At 42.3% G+C, this 16611-nt stretch overlaps 1 protein-coding gene across 4 annotated transcripts in view; it reads left to right on the plus strand.

Moving 5' to 3' along the window:
• Nucleotides 1–16611, plus strand: part of MCF2 (MCF.2 cell line derived transforming sequence) — a 138436-nt gene that overhangs the window by 75855 nt on the left and 45970 nt on the right. For all 4 annotated transcript variants that reach the window (XM_066581801.1, XM_066581802.1, XM_066581800.1 and 1 more), the window contains exons 5-7: nt 6892–7011; nt 8879–8995; nt 15380–15529. In XM_066581801.1, the coding sequence (XP_066437898.1) occupies nt 6892–7011; nt 8879–8995; nt 15380–15529 (387 nt within the window). The remainder of the gene's footprint in view (nt 1–6891; nt 7012–8878; nt 8996–15379; nt 15530–16611) is intronic.

Genomic DNA, 16611 nt, shown 5'->3' on the forward strand with positions numbered 1-16611 from the left:
TCGCTCCCTTGGGAACATCTCGAAACACTGAAGAACTTAACAGATAAGGACAACCCAAGGACTTCTCAGTGTAGTGCTGGTTACCATGGTGTTCTACGGAAAACGAAACTCCATGTTAAGACATGCATCGGTTTAAGGCTAGCTTCACTGGGGCGATCACGATATCGCTGCGAGAAACTTGTGGCAAAATCACATCTTTTTGCTGTAATTTTTGAGTGTCAACGCTGCTTTCTCTTGCAAAAAAAGATTGCTTGCGATTTTCCTGTGATTTTTTTTTTTGCGCAAAAGTCAATAGGACTTTCTAATGTTAATAACGCGTCGCACGAAAATCGCAAGTTCGTGCTTTGTGATGCAATAAAAAGGAGGCTCCATAGAGAAGCATTGGAGATTTTGCACATCGCAGAAAGATAGGACATCGCATGAGTGAAAACATTGCAAATGTGAAGGAAACCATTGAAAATCATTGCTTACATAATTCTGTGTTTTTATTCACTCTCAAATTGGGCGAAAACCGTGCAATTTTATTGGCAGTAGAAATGCTGTTTTTTTTAATAGCCCATAACAATATACAGATGGAGGAAACTTTAGTGCAGCGACCCCAGTGCACCTCAGTGTAGATATTCCAGTACTGATCATCTACAGTATGGGGACTAACGTGTGACCCATCTGTTAAAGCCATGTTCACACAATAGTTATAGTGCAGTTTTTTTTTTAATGCATTTTGGCTTGGATCCCAAAACATGAAGCTTTTTGTACTTCTCATCCCACTGTGATCCACTCCAGGTTTTGTCTCAAGACTGCATAAGACACCTCTGCTTGCTGTAATGTATTCTTCACGCTCAGTATTGGGCACTGCAGAGCAATAGCCATCCTGTATATGTCCCATCTGGCATCTTAGAGGTTAACTCCCCGTCATCCCGTCACATGCGGAAGACAGGTGTAGTGGTTCATCTGGGCTGTGTGCGCAGTAGATGCTGCTCTGTATGGCTATGAGAGCCAGTAAATGAGTTTCTGCTGGAGATTAACATGAATGCTGGCGAATCAATGCAGGGCTCTGAGCAGTTTTGTAGTCCAGTAGTTCCTTCTTTTTCGCAGTGCTGTGATAATGGAAACGGCTGCAGCAGCAGCAGCATTGCTTCAGCTCATCAGCAGCAGTCACTTAGCAATCTCTAAACTCTCACCAGCAGCCAGATCATATATCAGCTATGCTGCCCTGACAATAGCACAAGGAGAATAATTATCGGAAGACATGGCCGAAGGAAACCCCCCAAGAGGAATGATGAGGTTCCGAAGGAATGCGGTAAGGGCTCTGACTGCAGTCTGTGCAGCACATCCCAAGTTCAGAGGCTCCAGTACTGCAGCAAGGAGCAGGTTCTGGGCTCTGGCACAAACTGCTGATGTACACATCACATACGTAATGCAGATTCCACTCTGCAGACACATAGCCAAGTTTCTTCTGTCATTCCACATCCAGAGTGCTGATCTTATACAGGTCACCACTGCTGGCTGCATTAACTTCCAGCTCGGGTCCGCTTCTATTTATACTGGACTTGGCCTATATTTGGGATCATGTGATTCCAAGTATAAATTCTGCCTTATGGTGATAAGTAATTATCAGTGTAATTGGTTCTTTCTATAGCATGAAACTAAATATAGCTCCTTACTTAGTAAATGCAATAGAAATGTTGCAGACTGAGTTTGGCAGATGTTCTGTATCACTTTTGGTATTATGCATCAATCATACCACAATGTTTATCTGTGAGAATAAAAGTTACACAGAGACGATGCAGTCCTGAAGTGACACATTCAGCTCTGCTTTGTTACATATATGTTTTGTATACTTTACATCTATTTGTATTTGTTTATAATTGTCAGTCCTTTATTTTCTATTTATCGTATTTGTATCATTTTTAGGGTTGGAAGAATCAGATGTCTATCCAGCTTGCAATCAAGTTGAAACCATATAATGTTACTGATAGAGGCCTATTGTCTATTATGTTTATTCTTCCACCATTAGATTAGTACAGTAAATATATCACATTGGCTGGCAGTGTATGCTGGAACCTGTAGTTCTACTGAAGGCACAATGTTATTCCAACAGACATGCTGTACTGTAGCTATTCTGTTTTGTTTTGAAACTTTAACTCCATTTCTCTAACTTTATTAAAGGGTCTCTGTCAGCTACTTCTTTATCGAAGGGTCTCTGCCAGCTACTTGGAGACCTACAAACTAAGCTTATGGGCTCAAAGTAGCTGACCCACTGAGTTTAGGAATGTATATTTTATTCTTACCTTCCTCGCTGTTCCCCTGGTATTAGCATTGAAAGCTGGAATTGCAGTGCATTGAGGTGGGCTCTAAGTTCTAGGCTTAGAATGGGAGAACTACTAAGGGCACCATGCAGTCCACTCAATGCACTGCAGCAGCGGCTTTCAACACTGACACCAGGGAAATGGAAATAAAGATAAGTATGAAACTTACCTCCCTGAACTTAGTGGGTCAGCTGTTTTCAGCCCATAAGCTGAGCCTATAGGGCTTAAAGTACCTGGCAGAGACTCTTTAACTAGCAAAAATGGACCAGTGAGATCCCTTTCCCAAAGGGCTCACAATCAAAATAAAGTTTTACTGTGAGCCCTGAGACTAATAGTATTGTTTGCAGTTTTTAATCAGTTTAATGTGTTTTAGTAGTCAGGGACTTATAGTTCTTTGGTGGGTATAGGGACAGAGTCATCATGTAGTTCTGTTTAAAGGGGTTTTGTGGGTCTCGATGTGATTGGCTGGATGATAAAATCGGGCCAATTTTTGCTAAATTGGATCAGATCATCCTGATCCGATTTTTAGCAAGAATCACCAAAATATTACTTTGAACAGAAAGAACAGGTGTGTTGGCTTAGCAGTGCTGTCTTGCAGTGCTGGAGTTCTGACCTTGATGTGGATTTGAGCCTGGGACCCTACCACTGCAAGGCAGCAGTGCTAACAACTGGGCTGCTGCTGCCGCCACCACCATCATTGCATCCTCCACTGTTCTTCAAGGAGGCCAAATTAGAGAACATGATTTATGCTCCTATTGATTTTAATGGAAGTTGGTAGCCTGATTCACAATTATTTTTTAGCATTGGGTCAGTAACTTCAGACCTGATTATTTCAATAATCACCTAACACTAATCATCAATATCTGAACTGTGGGGGTATGAGTTGCAACACCTATTGATCACTTATTTACAGAGGCTGCAGTGCTTGGGTGAGTCCCATGGCCTCTTCACTGCATACTAGGCACAGCGCTGTACATTTCATAGTGGCAGTTCTTGGTATAGCAGACCAATACCATTCACTTGAACGGGAATTAGCTATTTTCAGGTCATGACAAACAGGATGTCAATGGCCTGAGAAGAGGATGCAGGGATCACCCCAGTGCCATGTTTTTTCAGACAGCTGATCAGCAGAGGTCCAATGCGATGGACCCCCACTGATCAGAAATTGGTGGCCTATCCTGAAGATAACCCCTTTAAACTGTAAAAATACAGTAAATGAATGAATGGCATAATTGAAAGGATGAGAAGAATTATCTAGAATATTATAGGTAGTTCTCAAACAATAGATTGACACAATTAGAGTGGTACAATGATCTTTTTTTTTTTTATTACTGCAATGCAACTAAAATAAAAATTTCCTACTGTTTTATGTACACAGCTCCTTTGCAGATCAATGTGTTTCCATAGTCACAGACTACATACAAACTGTGTGTGTATTCTAATGCTGTCCCCTGCTTCCATCTGTCCCCTACTTCTTGCTATCTTATGTAGGTATGTGCAGTAGGTTAGCAGGAAGTACAGAGGGTATGTTTCAACTTTTTAACTATGGAGACACAAAGGACTGCATAGGAGCTGTATACACAAAACATTAGGAGATTTTCAAGTAAGACTGCAGAGAAGTTAATTATTGGATTGGTCACATTTTGTGGGTGGAGGGTCTTGCTGTGACTTGTAGTTTTACAGTGGCTAATTACATTACATGTATGTACAGTGGTAAAAGATGATTAATTGTAATGTAGTGTTGTCCCGTCTGTAACCTGAAAGCCTCAGTCCTATAATGGTCGCTGTCTGTGGTGCTGAAATGATATATGGCAATTAGAGATGAGCGACCATACTCGCTAAGGACAATTACTCGATCGAGCATTGTCCTTAGCGAGAACCTGCCCGCTCGGAAGAAAAGATTCGGCTGCCGGTGGGGGAGAGCAGGGGGGAACAGAGGGGAGATCTCTCTCTCCCTCTCTCCCCCCCTCTTCCCCCTGCTCACTCCTGCAACTCACCTCTCACCCGCGCCGTCACCCGAATCTTTTCTTCCGAGCGGGCAGGTACCCGCTAAGGACAATGCTCGATCGAGTAATTGTCCTTACCGAGTATGCTTGCTCATCTCTAATGGCAAAACTATGTGTGCTATAGCTTATGACCGCCGGGCAAAAGTCTTCAGGCAAAGTCATCCATTACTATGAAGGACGTCTTTATCACTTCGGATGATACTTGTGTCCTCTAAACCTGGTTATCTGATCAAAGTGTCTTATAAGACTGCAGATGACACCATGAGTGAATATTAGATTCCTGATAAACCTATTCAAAGTTATGTGCAGACCTAGCAAATCTTAACTTGACATTTAATGCATAACTTAACCCCTTAAGGACACGCCCCCCCTTTTTTTGTTTGTTTTCTTCTCCCCTTTTTCAAAAAAATCAAAACTCTCAACCTTCTATTGATGTAGTTGTCTGAGTGATTGCTTTTTTTACAAGATGTGTTGTAGTTTTTAATTTTGCCATTTAATGTACTGAAAAACTGAAACATTTCGAAGTGGAGTGAAATAGAAAAAAATACACTTGTATATTTTTTTTTGGGGGGGGGCTGATCTTGTTTTGACAGTGTACACATTGCAGCAAAAATGACAGGGTAGCTGTATTCTGAGGGTCAGTACAATGACAACAATGCCAAATTTATTGAGTGTTTTTTTTTTTTTCTGTACTACTTTAAAAAAGATATAATATATTGAAAAACAAATTTATGCTGCCATCTACTGACTGCCATAAAGTTTTATCCTTATGTCAATATAGCTGTGTGAGGGCTCATTACTTGCAGTTTCTCGTGGTTCCCTTTTGGCATACATACAACTTTTTGATAGCTCCGATTAAAATGTTTTTGGAGACATTGTGACCAGAAAGATGCAATTCTGTCATTGTGTATTTTTTTTTCTGATGCCGTTCACCATGTGGGATAAATAATGCATTATTTTAATAGATCAGACTTTTATGGATGCAGTGATGCCAAATATCTTTTTTTATTATTTTTCTTAAACTATAAATACAGGTAATGGGGGTGGAGTAAAACTTTTAGTATCCTTTATCTTTTACAATAATAAAAAAAGAAAATTTCATGGATTTTAACTTTTTTTTTAGTCCCCTAGGGGGACTTGAACTTGTTGTTTGATTAGTTATACAATATACTGCAATGCTTCAGTATTGCAGTATATGGTATTTCTGCAGGCAATCTATTAAAATGTGCCACAGCCATGTCTGATTAGGTAGAAATACATGGCAGCTCTGGGGGCCTTTAGAGGGTCCTTGGCTGCCATGACAGCTGGATAGCACCCCATGATCTCATCATGAGGGGTCCATTTGGAACCTCTGATCACCAATCATTTCAATGCAGCTGCCAGAATTGACAACAGTACATAAAGGGCAAACATCTGTGATTGAAGTGAACTGAGCTAACACTAGCTATATATGGAGCAGGCTCGGCTTCTCATCCCACGCCATATTTATCCCACGCACATCAGATGTACATACACGTCATGGGAGATGAAGAGGTTAACTAGCACTACAGTGCTATAAATCGAGTTATCACAATGCACTATAGTCTGTCTCATGAAAAGAATATAGTATCACTCCACCGTTTGTGGTTCAGGACTGGCCTCCTGTGACAAGCGTCACTGGTGCCGATCATGTGACCATCTCTGTTAACCAGAATAGAGACAAAGAAATGACAGGTGGCCAATCCCCCAACTACAAACGGCGAAGTGATACACTCAGTACCCCCACCATCGGCTGCACTCTCTTCGTAAGACAGGCTGCAGTCATGTGACCAAATGCTACATCTGTACAACATTGTACCATGTGATCTCCCACATCCCACACCTCTCTATGTGTTGTGCAAAGTGAATACTTGTTATCTAGGCATAATATAATAGATTGATGGATATTGTAGACTGGTCCATGGAGATGACAGAAGGTGCTACAACCAGAGATGAGCGAGCATACTCGTCCGAGCTTGATGCTCATTCAAGCATTAGGGTGCTCAAGATGCTCGTTACTCGAGACGAGCACCACGTGGTACTCAAGTCAATTCCATTTCCTTCCCTGCAGCGCCATTTTCTAGCCAATAGACATGCAGGGGAGGCATTACAACTTCCTCCTGTGACGTGCCAGCCCTATCCCACCCCCTGCAGTGAGTGGCTGATGAGATCAAGTGACCGCCAAGTACTTAAAGCGGTCCCGTCCGCGGCTCGCCTCAGACACACACTGGGAGAGACCAGGGACAGTGCTGCTGACGAGATAGGGAAAGTGTTAGTGTAGGATCTTGTCTACAAGAACCCCAACGGTCCTTCTTAGGGCTTCCTTAGTCTACAAGCAGTCCATTGCATTTACCTTTAGACCTTGAAGGCAGTGCACAGCATATGGCACCTATACATGGAGATATCAATGGTGGGCACTGCATTCAGGTCCATCTGCCATTCACAAAGCGTCACAACTACTTGCATACAAGGCCCAAGTGCTACAGATATTCACAATGGTAAATGGGTGCGATCTTGTATTTATGGACTGACACACTCTTAAATATCATTTGTTTCAGCACTCATTTCCTGGGAACCTGCATCTGGTTTTGGTCTTACGGCCTACTGGATTTTTTCAGCGGACTTTCACCGACATTGGATTTCGCTTCAGCCAGGAGGACTTTATCCTGAAGCTTCCGGTAATGTTTACAGTATTCAAAACACAATCAAAATCTTACAATTTGCTCATAAATGCAGTCAGTACAGCTCTGACAACCCCTTACTAGTGTACATGGCTAGGATTTCTAAGGACTAAGCATTTTTTTCATTGTCACTAGAGATGAGCGAGCGTACTCGGTTCGGGTGTTTTTGAACTCGAGCACCGCTTTTTCCGAGTAACTCACTACTCGGACGAAAAGATTCAGGGGGCGCCGGGGGGGCGGCGTGGTGGAGTGGGGGGTAGCAGTGGGGAACAGGGGGGAGCTCTCTCTCCCCCCCCCCCCACTCCCCTATGCAACCCCCTGCTCACCCCCGGCGCCCCCCGAATCTTTTCGTCCAAGTAGTGAGTTACTCGGAAAAAGTGGTGCTCGAGTGCAAAAACACCCGAACCGAGTACGCTCGCTCATCTCTAATTGTCATATTTAAAGAGCCTAAACTTTTTAAAAATATTTCCATCGATATTGCCGGGCGAAGTCTGGTTTTTTGCGGTATGAATTGTATTTTTCAATTGTACCATTTTGGGTTACAAAAAATGTATTAATGAGCTTTAATACGATTTTTTTTTTAGGGGGAAGCAAAAAAAAAACCAAAAAACAAAAAAACAATCTCATAACTTTTGATGTGCATTTTTTTGTTTACTGTGCAGTAAAAATAACCAGTAAGCTTTCATCAATGGGCCGGTACCAATGCAGTAATGCCAACAAAGGATAACGTTTCTTTTACCTTTTAGCACTTTTTACACAATAAAAAACATTTTTTTTTAACTTTTAAATCCTTTTTATGTCAGCGAATTCTGAGCACCATTGTTTACTTTTCCATCAGTATAGTCGTATAAGGAGATTGTTTTTTGCAGGATGTTTTTACGTTTTTAGTCGGACTATTTTGGGCTTAATTTACTGATTATTTTTTAGAATTTTGGGGGAGAGAGAAGTGGGATGCACAAAACCTGATTAGTTCCACCATTTTTATTTTCTGCATTTTTTTCCATTATTTGCTATACAGTAAAATTAACAAGTTACGCCATGATCACATCTGTGTTTGAAACCTCCATTCCGAGGCTCCATTGGAGATCTGGCATGAAATGCCAGCCAAAGTCTTGCATGCTGGACTTACTTGTCCGGCAAATTGCAGACAGTTGAACGGAAACTGAATGAATCCCATTATAGTAGATGAGGTCTGTTTAGCGCCGTTTGGTTCCATCATGAGACGGATCCATTCAGCCAAGGAGTGCTGGCCCCCAAACGGCAACCCTGGACGCAGATTTGAATGACCCCTTAACTGTGGTCTATAAGATAGTACAATTGTAGTGGGGCTAAATATGTTTTTTTATGGTGATCCATATAAGGATACTATTACATGGGCCAGTAGTTTCCCGAATAATCGATCAAAGGAACGATTAAGGCCAGCTGACTGCCTATGTAAACACGGCACCTGACAGGCATTCCATTTTGGTTAACTGAAAGGGGAAGACTAGTCAGCGACTTCTCACTCAGTATAAATAGGCAGTCATTCATCTGTGAGATTGAGTGAATGGAGACAGGTGTATAGAAGACATCCATGGTGCGCTCTGCCTCCATTCCCTGAACCACTAGCACACTGGGTGAAAGCACAGGAGCAGCAGTCATTGGGATGGCTGTTGGGCGCTCAAGCACCTGCCTGTTGTCCCATCTAAAGCCACCCTAAAAATACAAGAATGAAATAAGGAATTTTCCTTTTCCGTTTTCCTCGGCATCGGGATCGCAGCGCACATCTTAATGTTTTCGATGAAACCTTGTTAATATTGGCTATGCTAATACACTAAATGTTGGTCAGCCATGTAACAGCTAACATTCCGCTTTATGTCCTCAGGTGGTTATGCTCAGTTCTGCCTCAGATTTACTTAAGTATATAGATGAAAAGCAACTGACAACAGAATTTGGAGGAACACTTGAATATCGGCACCGGGACTGGGTTGTCTTCAGAACAGTATGTCTTCATCATATTCTAAGTTGCATTTTTTACACTTAAATGAAAAAGTTACTTTACTTCCCTTTTATTCAGCCATTATTATCTTGCCTTTTCCTTCTCGATTTTCTGTAACAACCCACATTATCAGAATGGGATTCCTTGGACCCACCAGAGGAAATGATTCTGAGCTGCTCCTCCATCTATACAGAACATGTGTCGTTTTAATTGCATACACTGGCGTAACTATAGAGGGTGCAGGGGATGCGGTTGCACCCGGGCCCAGGAGTCCTAGGGGGCCCATAAGGCCTCTCTTCTCTATATTGGGAGCCCAGTACTATGGATAAAGCATTATAGTTGGGGGCCCTGTTACAAGTTTTGCATCGGGGCCCGGGAGCTTCAAGTTATGCCCCCTATTGCATTATAATCTTTATAATTACCATTGTACTCACAGGACATATCATCTATAAGGTCTACAAGGCTGGGCCCCTTTCACATCTACTCTGGAGGCTCTGTAGTGAGCAACCAGTGCAGATCTGACATGAAATCCAGGATAAAATAGCACAGCATGCTGCACTATTTAATCCAGGACACTTTGGGTGGCATGCAGCAAGCTGGTGGGGTCTGTCTGGCATGGTTGGGGTCTGACATTTGTTGGATCCAACAGTTTCAGAATTTTCATTATTCGGTTCCAAGCACAAAACGAGACAACAAAAATAAAATCACAGATGTGGAAGGGGGCTTATTTGTTAACCAGCCCACAAAAAGTAGATCCTGTTGACAAGTGACTGGCGGCAGAGTCATCTGCAAAGTGGGATTGTCTTCCAAATTTGAGAAATTCCTAATCATTATTGGATCATAGTGTTCAGCTGCCAATGCTAAATGAGGGAAAAAAATCATTTTTTCCTGCAGCAATTTATGTGTCCATTCTAATTAATAGCCCATCTGTTTAACCCTCTCCAATCCACTGTCTGACGTCTGAAGACATTATGATTTAAGGCTGTACAACTCTGCTGTTGGAAGACATCTGTCGGGGTTCTCTTACTGTATAATGCCAGCCTCTCTGCTGTCGGAGGCTATCCAACGTGTCACCTCCTGCAGTACTGGCTTTAGCCAGCATGTAGCGCTGTTGTATAACGTCAGAAAAAGAGTATGCCCCCTAGGAAAACCAGGATAGAAATTGGATTGGAAAGGGTTAATGCTCAGACATTTTACACCCACATATCTATAACCTCCATTCTAGATTTGGACCCCTCTCTTACTTCCCTTTGCAGAATGTCATTTTCCTTGTCAGGCCGTGAACATAACATGGGCTGTTTTATCTTAGACTTTATCTACTGCCCAATAAGATAATACAGGCTGGCAAATTCTACTCATACATATTCAAATGCCAGTGAGTTGGAAATCCTATCTGATAGGAGCTGCAAGAGAATCACAGTTTATATACATTGAATTCTCTGCACTCCCCTGGATAAAAAGAATTACCAGGATGTCCATGCTGGAGCTCAGCAGCCATATTCCCCTGTCTCTGTCTGGAGTGGAAGCGTTACTGTTAGAATGTGACAGAGGGGACCAATGTTCTGTTAGAGGGACATATGAATGGATATACATACTATATCCATGTAACCAAATCATTGAGCAAATACATTATTACAGTTACATTCTTTGTAAAAAAGAAAAAAAATCAAGTCCCTAGAAGTTGTCATTTTGCTGCCAAATTTGGCATGCAGTCCCATCTCAGGCAGATATGCAAATGATGAGGGTTGTGGTGATTAGATGAATGGTCTTGTCACCTGAGACCCTAAGACTGGTTCCACCCTATAAAAGGCTCTCAGAGGCTCCTTGCGTGTAGTGACCTCTTCTTCTTCCGCTTGTGTAGAGCTTGTTGACCACTAGACGCCTCTACGATGCAGAGAAGAGATTTCACCTCGTTACCAGAGTCTGAGAGGGGCGCATTATTGGAATGCATGAAGCTGGATGGTCATATCAAAAATTGCCTGCCACCTGGGGTGCTCTAAGCAGACTGTTAGGAGGTATTGGGACCAGTGGATGTGTGACAGCATGCACACGAGACGACCTTCATCAGGATGCCCTCAACAGACCACCAGTAGAGAGGATCATCTGATCATCCTACGAGCATGTGCAGATCCAACTGATTCACTGTCCACCTTCAGTAGACAGGTAGAACCATCGCTACAGGCCCTGTATCTGTTGGAACCATTTCCAGGCACTTGGCTGAAGGAAATTTGGTGTCACGGTGCCCACCATCGCCTCCCTTTGCAGTTGTGTCATGAACGTCAAAACTGCATTGCTATGTAGTGAAATCGGATGGTCTTCAGCGATGAATCCAGCTTTAGTCTGGGCACTGATGACGCCATGTTTGGGTCCGGAGACAACACTGTTCCACTTCCGTGGCCCCCCGGATCACGAGATTTATCGCCAGTAGAACATGTATGGGACCATCTAGGATGCTAATGTTGACAGTCTATGAGTTTTCACAATCTAGAGGCTCAGTTACAGCAAATGTTGACTGATATGTGGTGAGATTCCATATGGAACCTGTATGCCTCCATGCCCACCCATATTACATCTTGCATGCAATCTGGAGGCGGCTCAACAGGGTATTAGAGACCCTGCAATAAATTATCCTTTTGCTCTTATATTATAATCACTCACTTATATCAGCATTGCAATTAGAAACATAGAAAGTTTCATTCGATTTTCGACAACTCCTTCTAGGTGCTTGATTTTTTTGGATGAGTGTATAATGATACTATACAAGTCAGTGTGGCTTTCTATATTGTTTTAGAATCAATAGACATGTACTGACTGCATTGTAAATGACCTTGAAAGGTCAGGAGCTAATCAGGAAAACTTAATGTAGTGTGGCGACCAGGGTTGATCTGGTTGACTGCGCAAGAGCGGTAGGCCTAAAAACTTGTCATTATATGTCACTCCCTTGTCTGGTCAGTCACACACATTAACAGGGTATGTGGGGACAGTAAGGTGCATTGGGACTGGTCTCTCTTCTCTCATGTGGATGGTGTGCTATAGTGCGTTACCCAAAATACAGTCCAGAGAGTCAGAAGAAGTAAAGTTAAAACTCATGTTAACTTGTAACCAAAGCGTAGTGATATAACATCCAGAGATGAAGACACATTTCTGAAAATCATCAGATTCACAGTTCCAATACTCCTGGTGGCTGTAATCCTTCTCAAGTGATCCCTGAACTCCATGCTTACCTACTATGATTTCCCCACAGTCCTGGAGTGTTTCGAACATCTGCACTGCCCTGTTATGAGGTGCTCACAGACCTGGAGTCTGTAGCTTTCCTTTGGGAGCCTTTCCATCAGTGTAGCCAATCCTTTAGTATCCTGTGTCTTATGTATAGTGATATCAGGTGTCAGAATAGCAAGCCTGTCATTCACTCAATAGTAGACCTTAACCCTTTCCAATCCAATTTGAATCCTGGTTTTCCTAGGGGGCTTACTCTTTTTCTGCCGTTATACAACGGCGCTATCTGCTGGCTAAAGCCAGTACTGCATGAGGTGATACATTGCATAGGCTCCGACAGCAGAGAGGCCTGTAAGAGACAGTAAGAGAACCACAACGGACGTCTTCCAACATCGGAACTGTACAGCCTTAAATCATAATGTCGTCAGACCGTGGATTGGAAAGGGTTAATGTCTGCTTCTCCTAGGCTTGGAATAAAGCAGGTGGTTACTTAATGTTAGATAACTCAACCTCTAACCAACAACTTATGTTTGACTAAGTGTGTGCCTCGCTTTATACAACTTTAGCTCCACCCACTAGTTTAGCTCTCATTGGCAATATGAGTAAGACTACAAACTGGAATGATTTAGGCATTGCGGAATCCTTGGTGGGCGTCCGCACTGCGGATCCTCAGCAAATGCCTTTCATAGCATGCTAAGGGAAAGCGCTTCTTCCTGCACACTCTCGGAAACCAATTGCAGTTTCCGTGAGTGGAGGAAAAATCGCAGTAGGCTCTATTTTTGTGCGATGTCCACATGGATGGCTTCCATTGAAGTCTATGGAAGCCGTCCAACCCGCAGTGCTTCCTCAATTGATATTACAGAAAGGTTGCAGGTACCCACGTCATCGCCTGGCGACGGCATGGGAAAAATAAACATTTAAAAAAATATATATACTGCACATGGCAAGTGCAGAGAAATGGCAAGTACGCAGGGTTGCCAGCCAGGAATAGGATGGGATTCCGCTGCAGGCTTCCACATGCGTAATCCAACCTGTTCATGTGCAGGCGGCCTAACCCTATATCTGCTGTGCTCTGTCGGAGCCTTCACCTCTAAGGTATAATTCAGTGGGTAGAACACATTCACAGTGCAGGAAACATTATAAAGGCCAAAGTACACATTATAAACATCTGAACTTATTAACAAACTCCTTTGTGGCGTCAGAGTCTCACTCTCGGATATCACATAAACACGTTTCATTTTCAGAATAGAAGATATTTTTCTGTTTTCTATGTTTTTATATTCCATATGAATTTTTGATGGACCTTTAATGTCATTGGCTTATAAAGAACATACATCAAGGGGAACAATGTCTTCTTATAGGCATTGTAAAACTGCTGAACTACAGAAAATCAGGGGAGCTTTAAACTACCCTGTTTCCCTGAAAATAAGACATAGCATGATTTTCCAGAATTTTTGAGGATGCAAAATGATTTTTCAGGCTTTTTGAGGATGCTTGAAATATAAGCCCTACTCCAAAATTAAGCCCTGCTAACAGTTAATTAAAAAGTCAATTTCAATAGCTATACATGTAAAAAAGTTAAACCTTTTTGAACAAAAATTAATATAAGACGCTGTCTTATTTTTGGGGAAACACGGTAGTTAATAGCATTATTCTTTCTACGTTTAGAGACCCCCACGGCCATGGAGCACAGCTGAGAGGATTGAATAACACATGGGCTGTAGAGTGCTTTCCCTTACCTCTGGGTTGCACCTTAGGCTACAATTGTTTGTAAACCTACAAGTGCTAACTACTGATACTTTACATATTGGGGAACCATTGGTCTTGTGGTCTAACTCCCATAAAATAAGGACCATCCTATAGAACTGGCTCTGCACATAGCAGTTGAAGACCATCAAACCTTATGTTAGGAAATGCCAGCTTGGGTTCCTAACCCAAGGTTGTAGCTATCTATCTGCTAATTCTGTGTAGTGGATATCATGGTTATGTCTCCCAAATGCTTTAAAGGGGTTGTTTGATAACTGGACCATATTCCTTTAATAGGACTCCTGTAGTAATATAATAAACTGACCTCTACACCGCTACCAGAATCCAGCGCTGCCACCTCGGCATTGATTCTGGTCTGGCATTGAGCTGACATCATGGGAGGTAGTTGACTGCTGCAGGCGGTCAGAGACTACAGCGTCACATTCCTGAACTCCTTGCATCATGGCGCTCAGGTTTTGAGCAACGATGCCAGGAGAACGAGCGGTGATGCTGCAGCTTCATATTGGCTGCAGCAGCCACCTGCCTTCCTGTGCAGCAACAAAGGCCAGGACCAGATTGAGACTGCAAGGTAAGTAGTGCTCAGCTTAATATTTTACAGCTTATTAGAAGCCTTATTAAAGGGATATCTGATAACCAGACAACACCATTACTTGAGTAAAGAACAATGTATCTCCACTAGAACCTATATATTTAGGTATGACTGTAGTCCTTCTCATTAGCCTCCCTCCTCATGCCATACTTACAGAGGTCCAGGAATTGTCCTACAAATTGGTGATCATTGATTTTTTTTTTTCTTCCCATGACCAAAAGGGCAGTGAAATAAGATTTTTTTTCATCATGAAGACCTTCTATTGTATTAGTGAGGAAAAGAACATCTTTATTGAGCATATTGATTCCACAGAGGTGTGAAGACAGCTAAAGCAGCTCTATAGTATGAGAACTGCACCAAACAGCTTCCTTTATATAATCTGCATCAGGGATAGTCCTTACATCAGTCCCTCTCCCCTTGGGGCCCCATAATATAAACTCTATCAGTATTTTCGTGGAGACAAAACCAGGCAAACATGGGGAGAACATGCAAGTGTTAGCCATGGTTGGATTTGAACCAAGGACCCCAGTGCTAGTAAGGTAACAGTGTCAACCACTGAGCCACCGTGCTACCCATCTGGGCCCATGTAAGTGACGAGAAGATAAGAAAGATATTGGACCTTGTTATAATCATACTTAAGTTTTAAGCTTTTCAGCCTTTGAATTCCTAGTACATATTACTCATCTCTCACCTGAGCTCCGGTAAGAGAATGGTGTGGATTCTGCATTGTTGGAGAAGTTGAATAAGCGACTATAGTAAAACCATGATTTAACATTTCTTCTATTGTGATTTTATCTCTCTGCATGCGCTGCCAGGCCATTGAGGGTTTTGCCTTGACAGTGAAAGAAATTGCTCAGATGCTGCAGGCCTTTGGTACGGAACTAGCTGAGACAGAATTGCCGAGCGATGTGTATTCAATTGAGCATATTCTAGCGAAACGCACTGAAAAATACTGCCAGTTGAAGGTACGTCTAATTGGATTTTATAAAGACAGATTGCTGCGAGACTTGGAGGAGCAGCATTTTCACTCTTACCACATAGGCTGCTAGAAAAAGACGAAAGCTAAGGGTCAGCTACAGAAACTGTAACAGCCATTCCTTTCTCTCTACTGGTTTCCTATAATAGGTAGAATTGTTGTCACTCATTGCTGCATGTGTTGATTTGCTAATTTTATTAACAATAAATACCCATAGATGCCGCGAAATTGTGATAATGTGACATTCTGAGACCTCCAAATGTTGTTTGATTTTCTTTTGCAATTTTTTTTCAAAAATACCCGGTACTTCCAACCATTCAGACTTGTGTTTTGCATGTTTGTTACTCTCGCACTTTATACTTTCATGCCAGGGCAAACTGAGGAAACTAAACCCCCAGGGTCACTCCTATATACTTGGGCCGGGTGTACATTTGTAAAGTTGGGTTCATATTGTGTTTGCAATACCTCAGGATTGCAGTATATTTCTATTAAGATGTGCCACAGGAGCATCCTAATAGGGAGAAATGCTGGCCCTGGAGGACTTGAGAAGGCCCTGAGCCACCATGATAACCGAACGGCACTTTGCAATCTCATCATGAGGGGACTGTTCTGAAACCTGAATGCTGATCAGAGCATTTAAAGAGTTAACAACTGTGATTGGCAAGAATGCTGTTGCAGCTGGTTGTTAACTTTCGAAGAAATGTTATGCTGGCCATGTATGGAGCGGGATCAGCCCCTGGTCCTGGTCCATACAAATCAGGCGCATTCAGGACATATATATATATATATATGTATATATATATATATATATATATATATATATATTCTGTAGGGCCAATGGGTTAAGGGTATGTTCACATGGCAAAATCTGCATCACATCTTTCATTGCAGATTCCACCTCTAAATCCACAGCAGAACTCTACGGCTAGGTTGCGTATTCCTATTGTGTATTTGCACTTCTGTTTGCAGTAGATCTACACATGTAGATAGCCATTTTCAATGGGAGAATAGGCATGACTCCACCACAAGACGTGATGTATCACTTCTTTTTTTTTTTTCACATGTTGATTT

This window comes from Eleutherodactylus coqui, chromosome 10 (assembly GCF_035609145.1).
Source record: "Eleutherodactylus coqui strain aEleCoq1 chromosome 10, aEleCoq1.hap1, whole genome shotgun sequence".
In the NCBI taxonomy this organism is placed as follows: domain Eukaryota; kingdom Metazoa; phylum Chordata; class Amphibia; order Anura; family Eleutherodactylidae; genus Eleutherodactylus; species Eleutherodactylus coqui.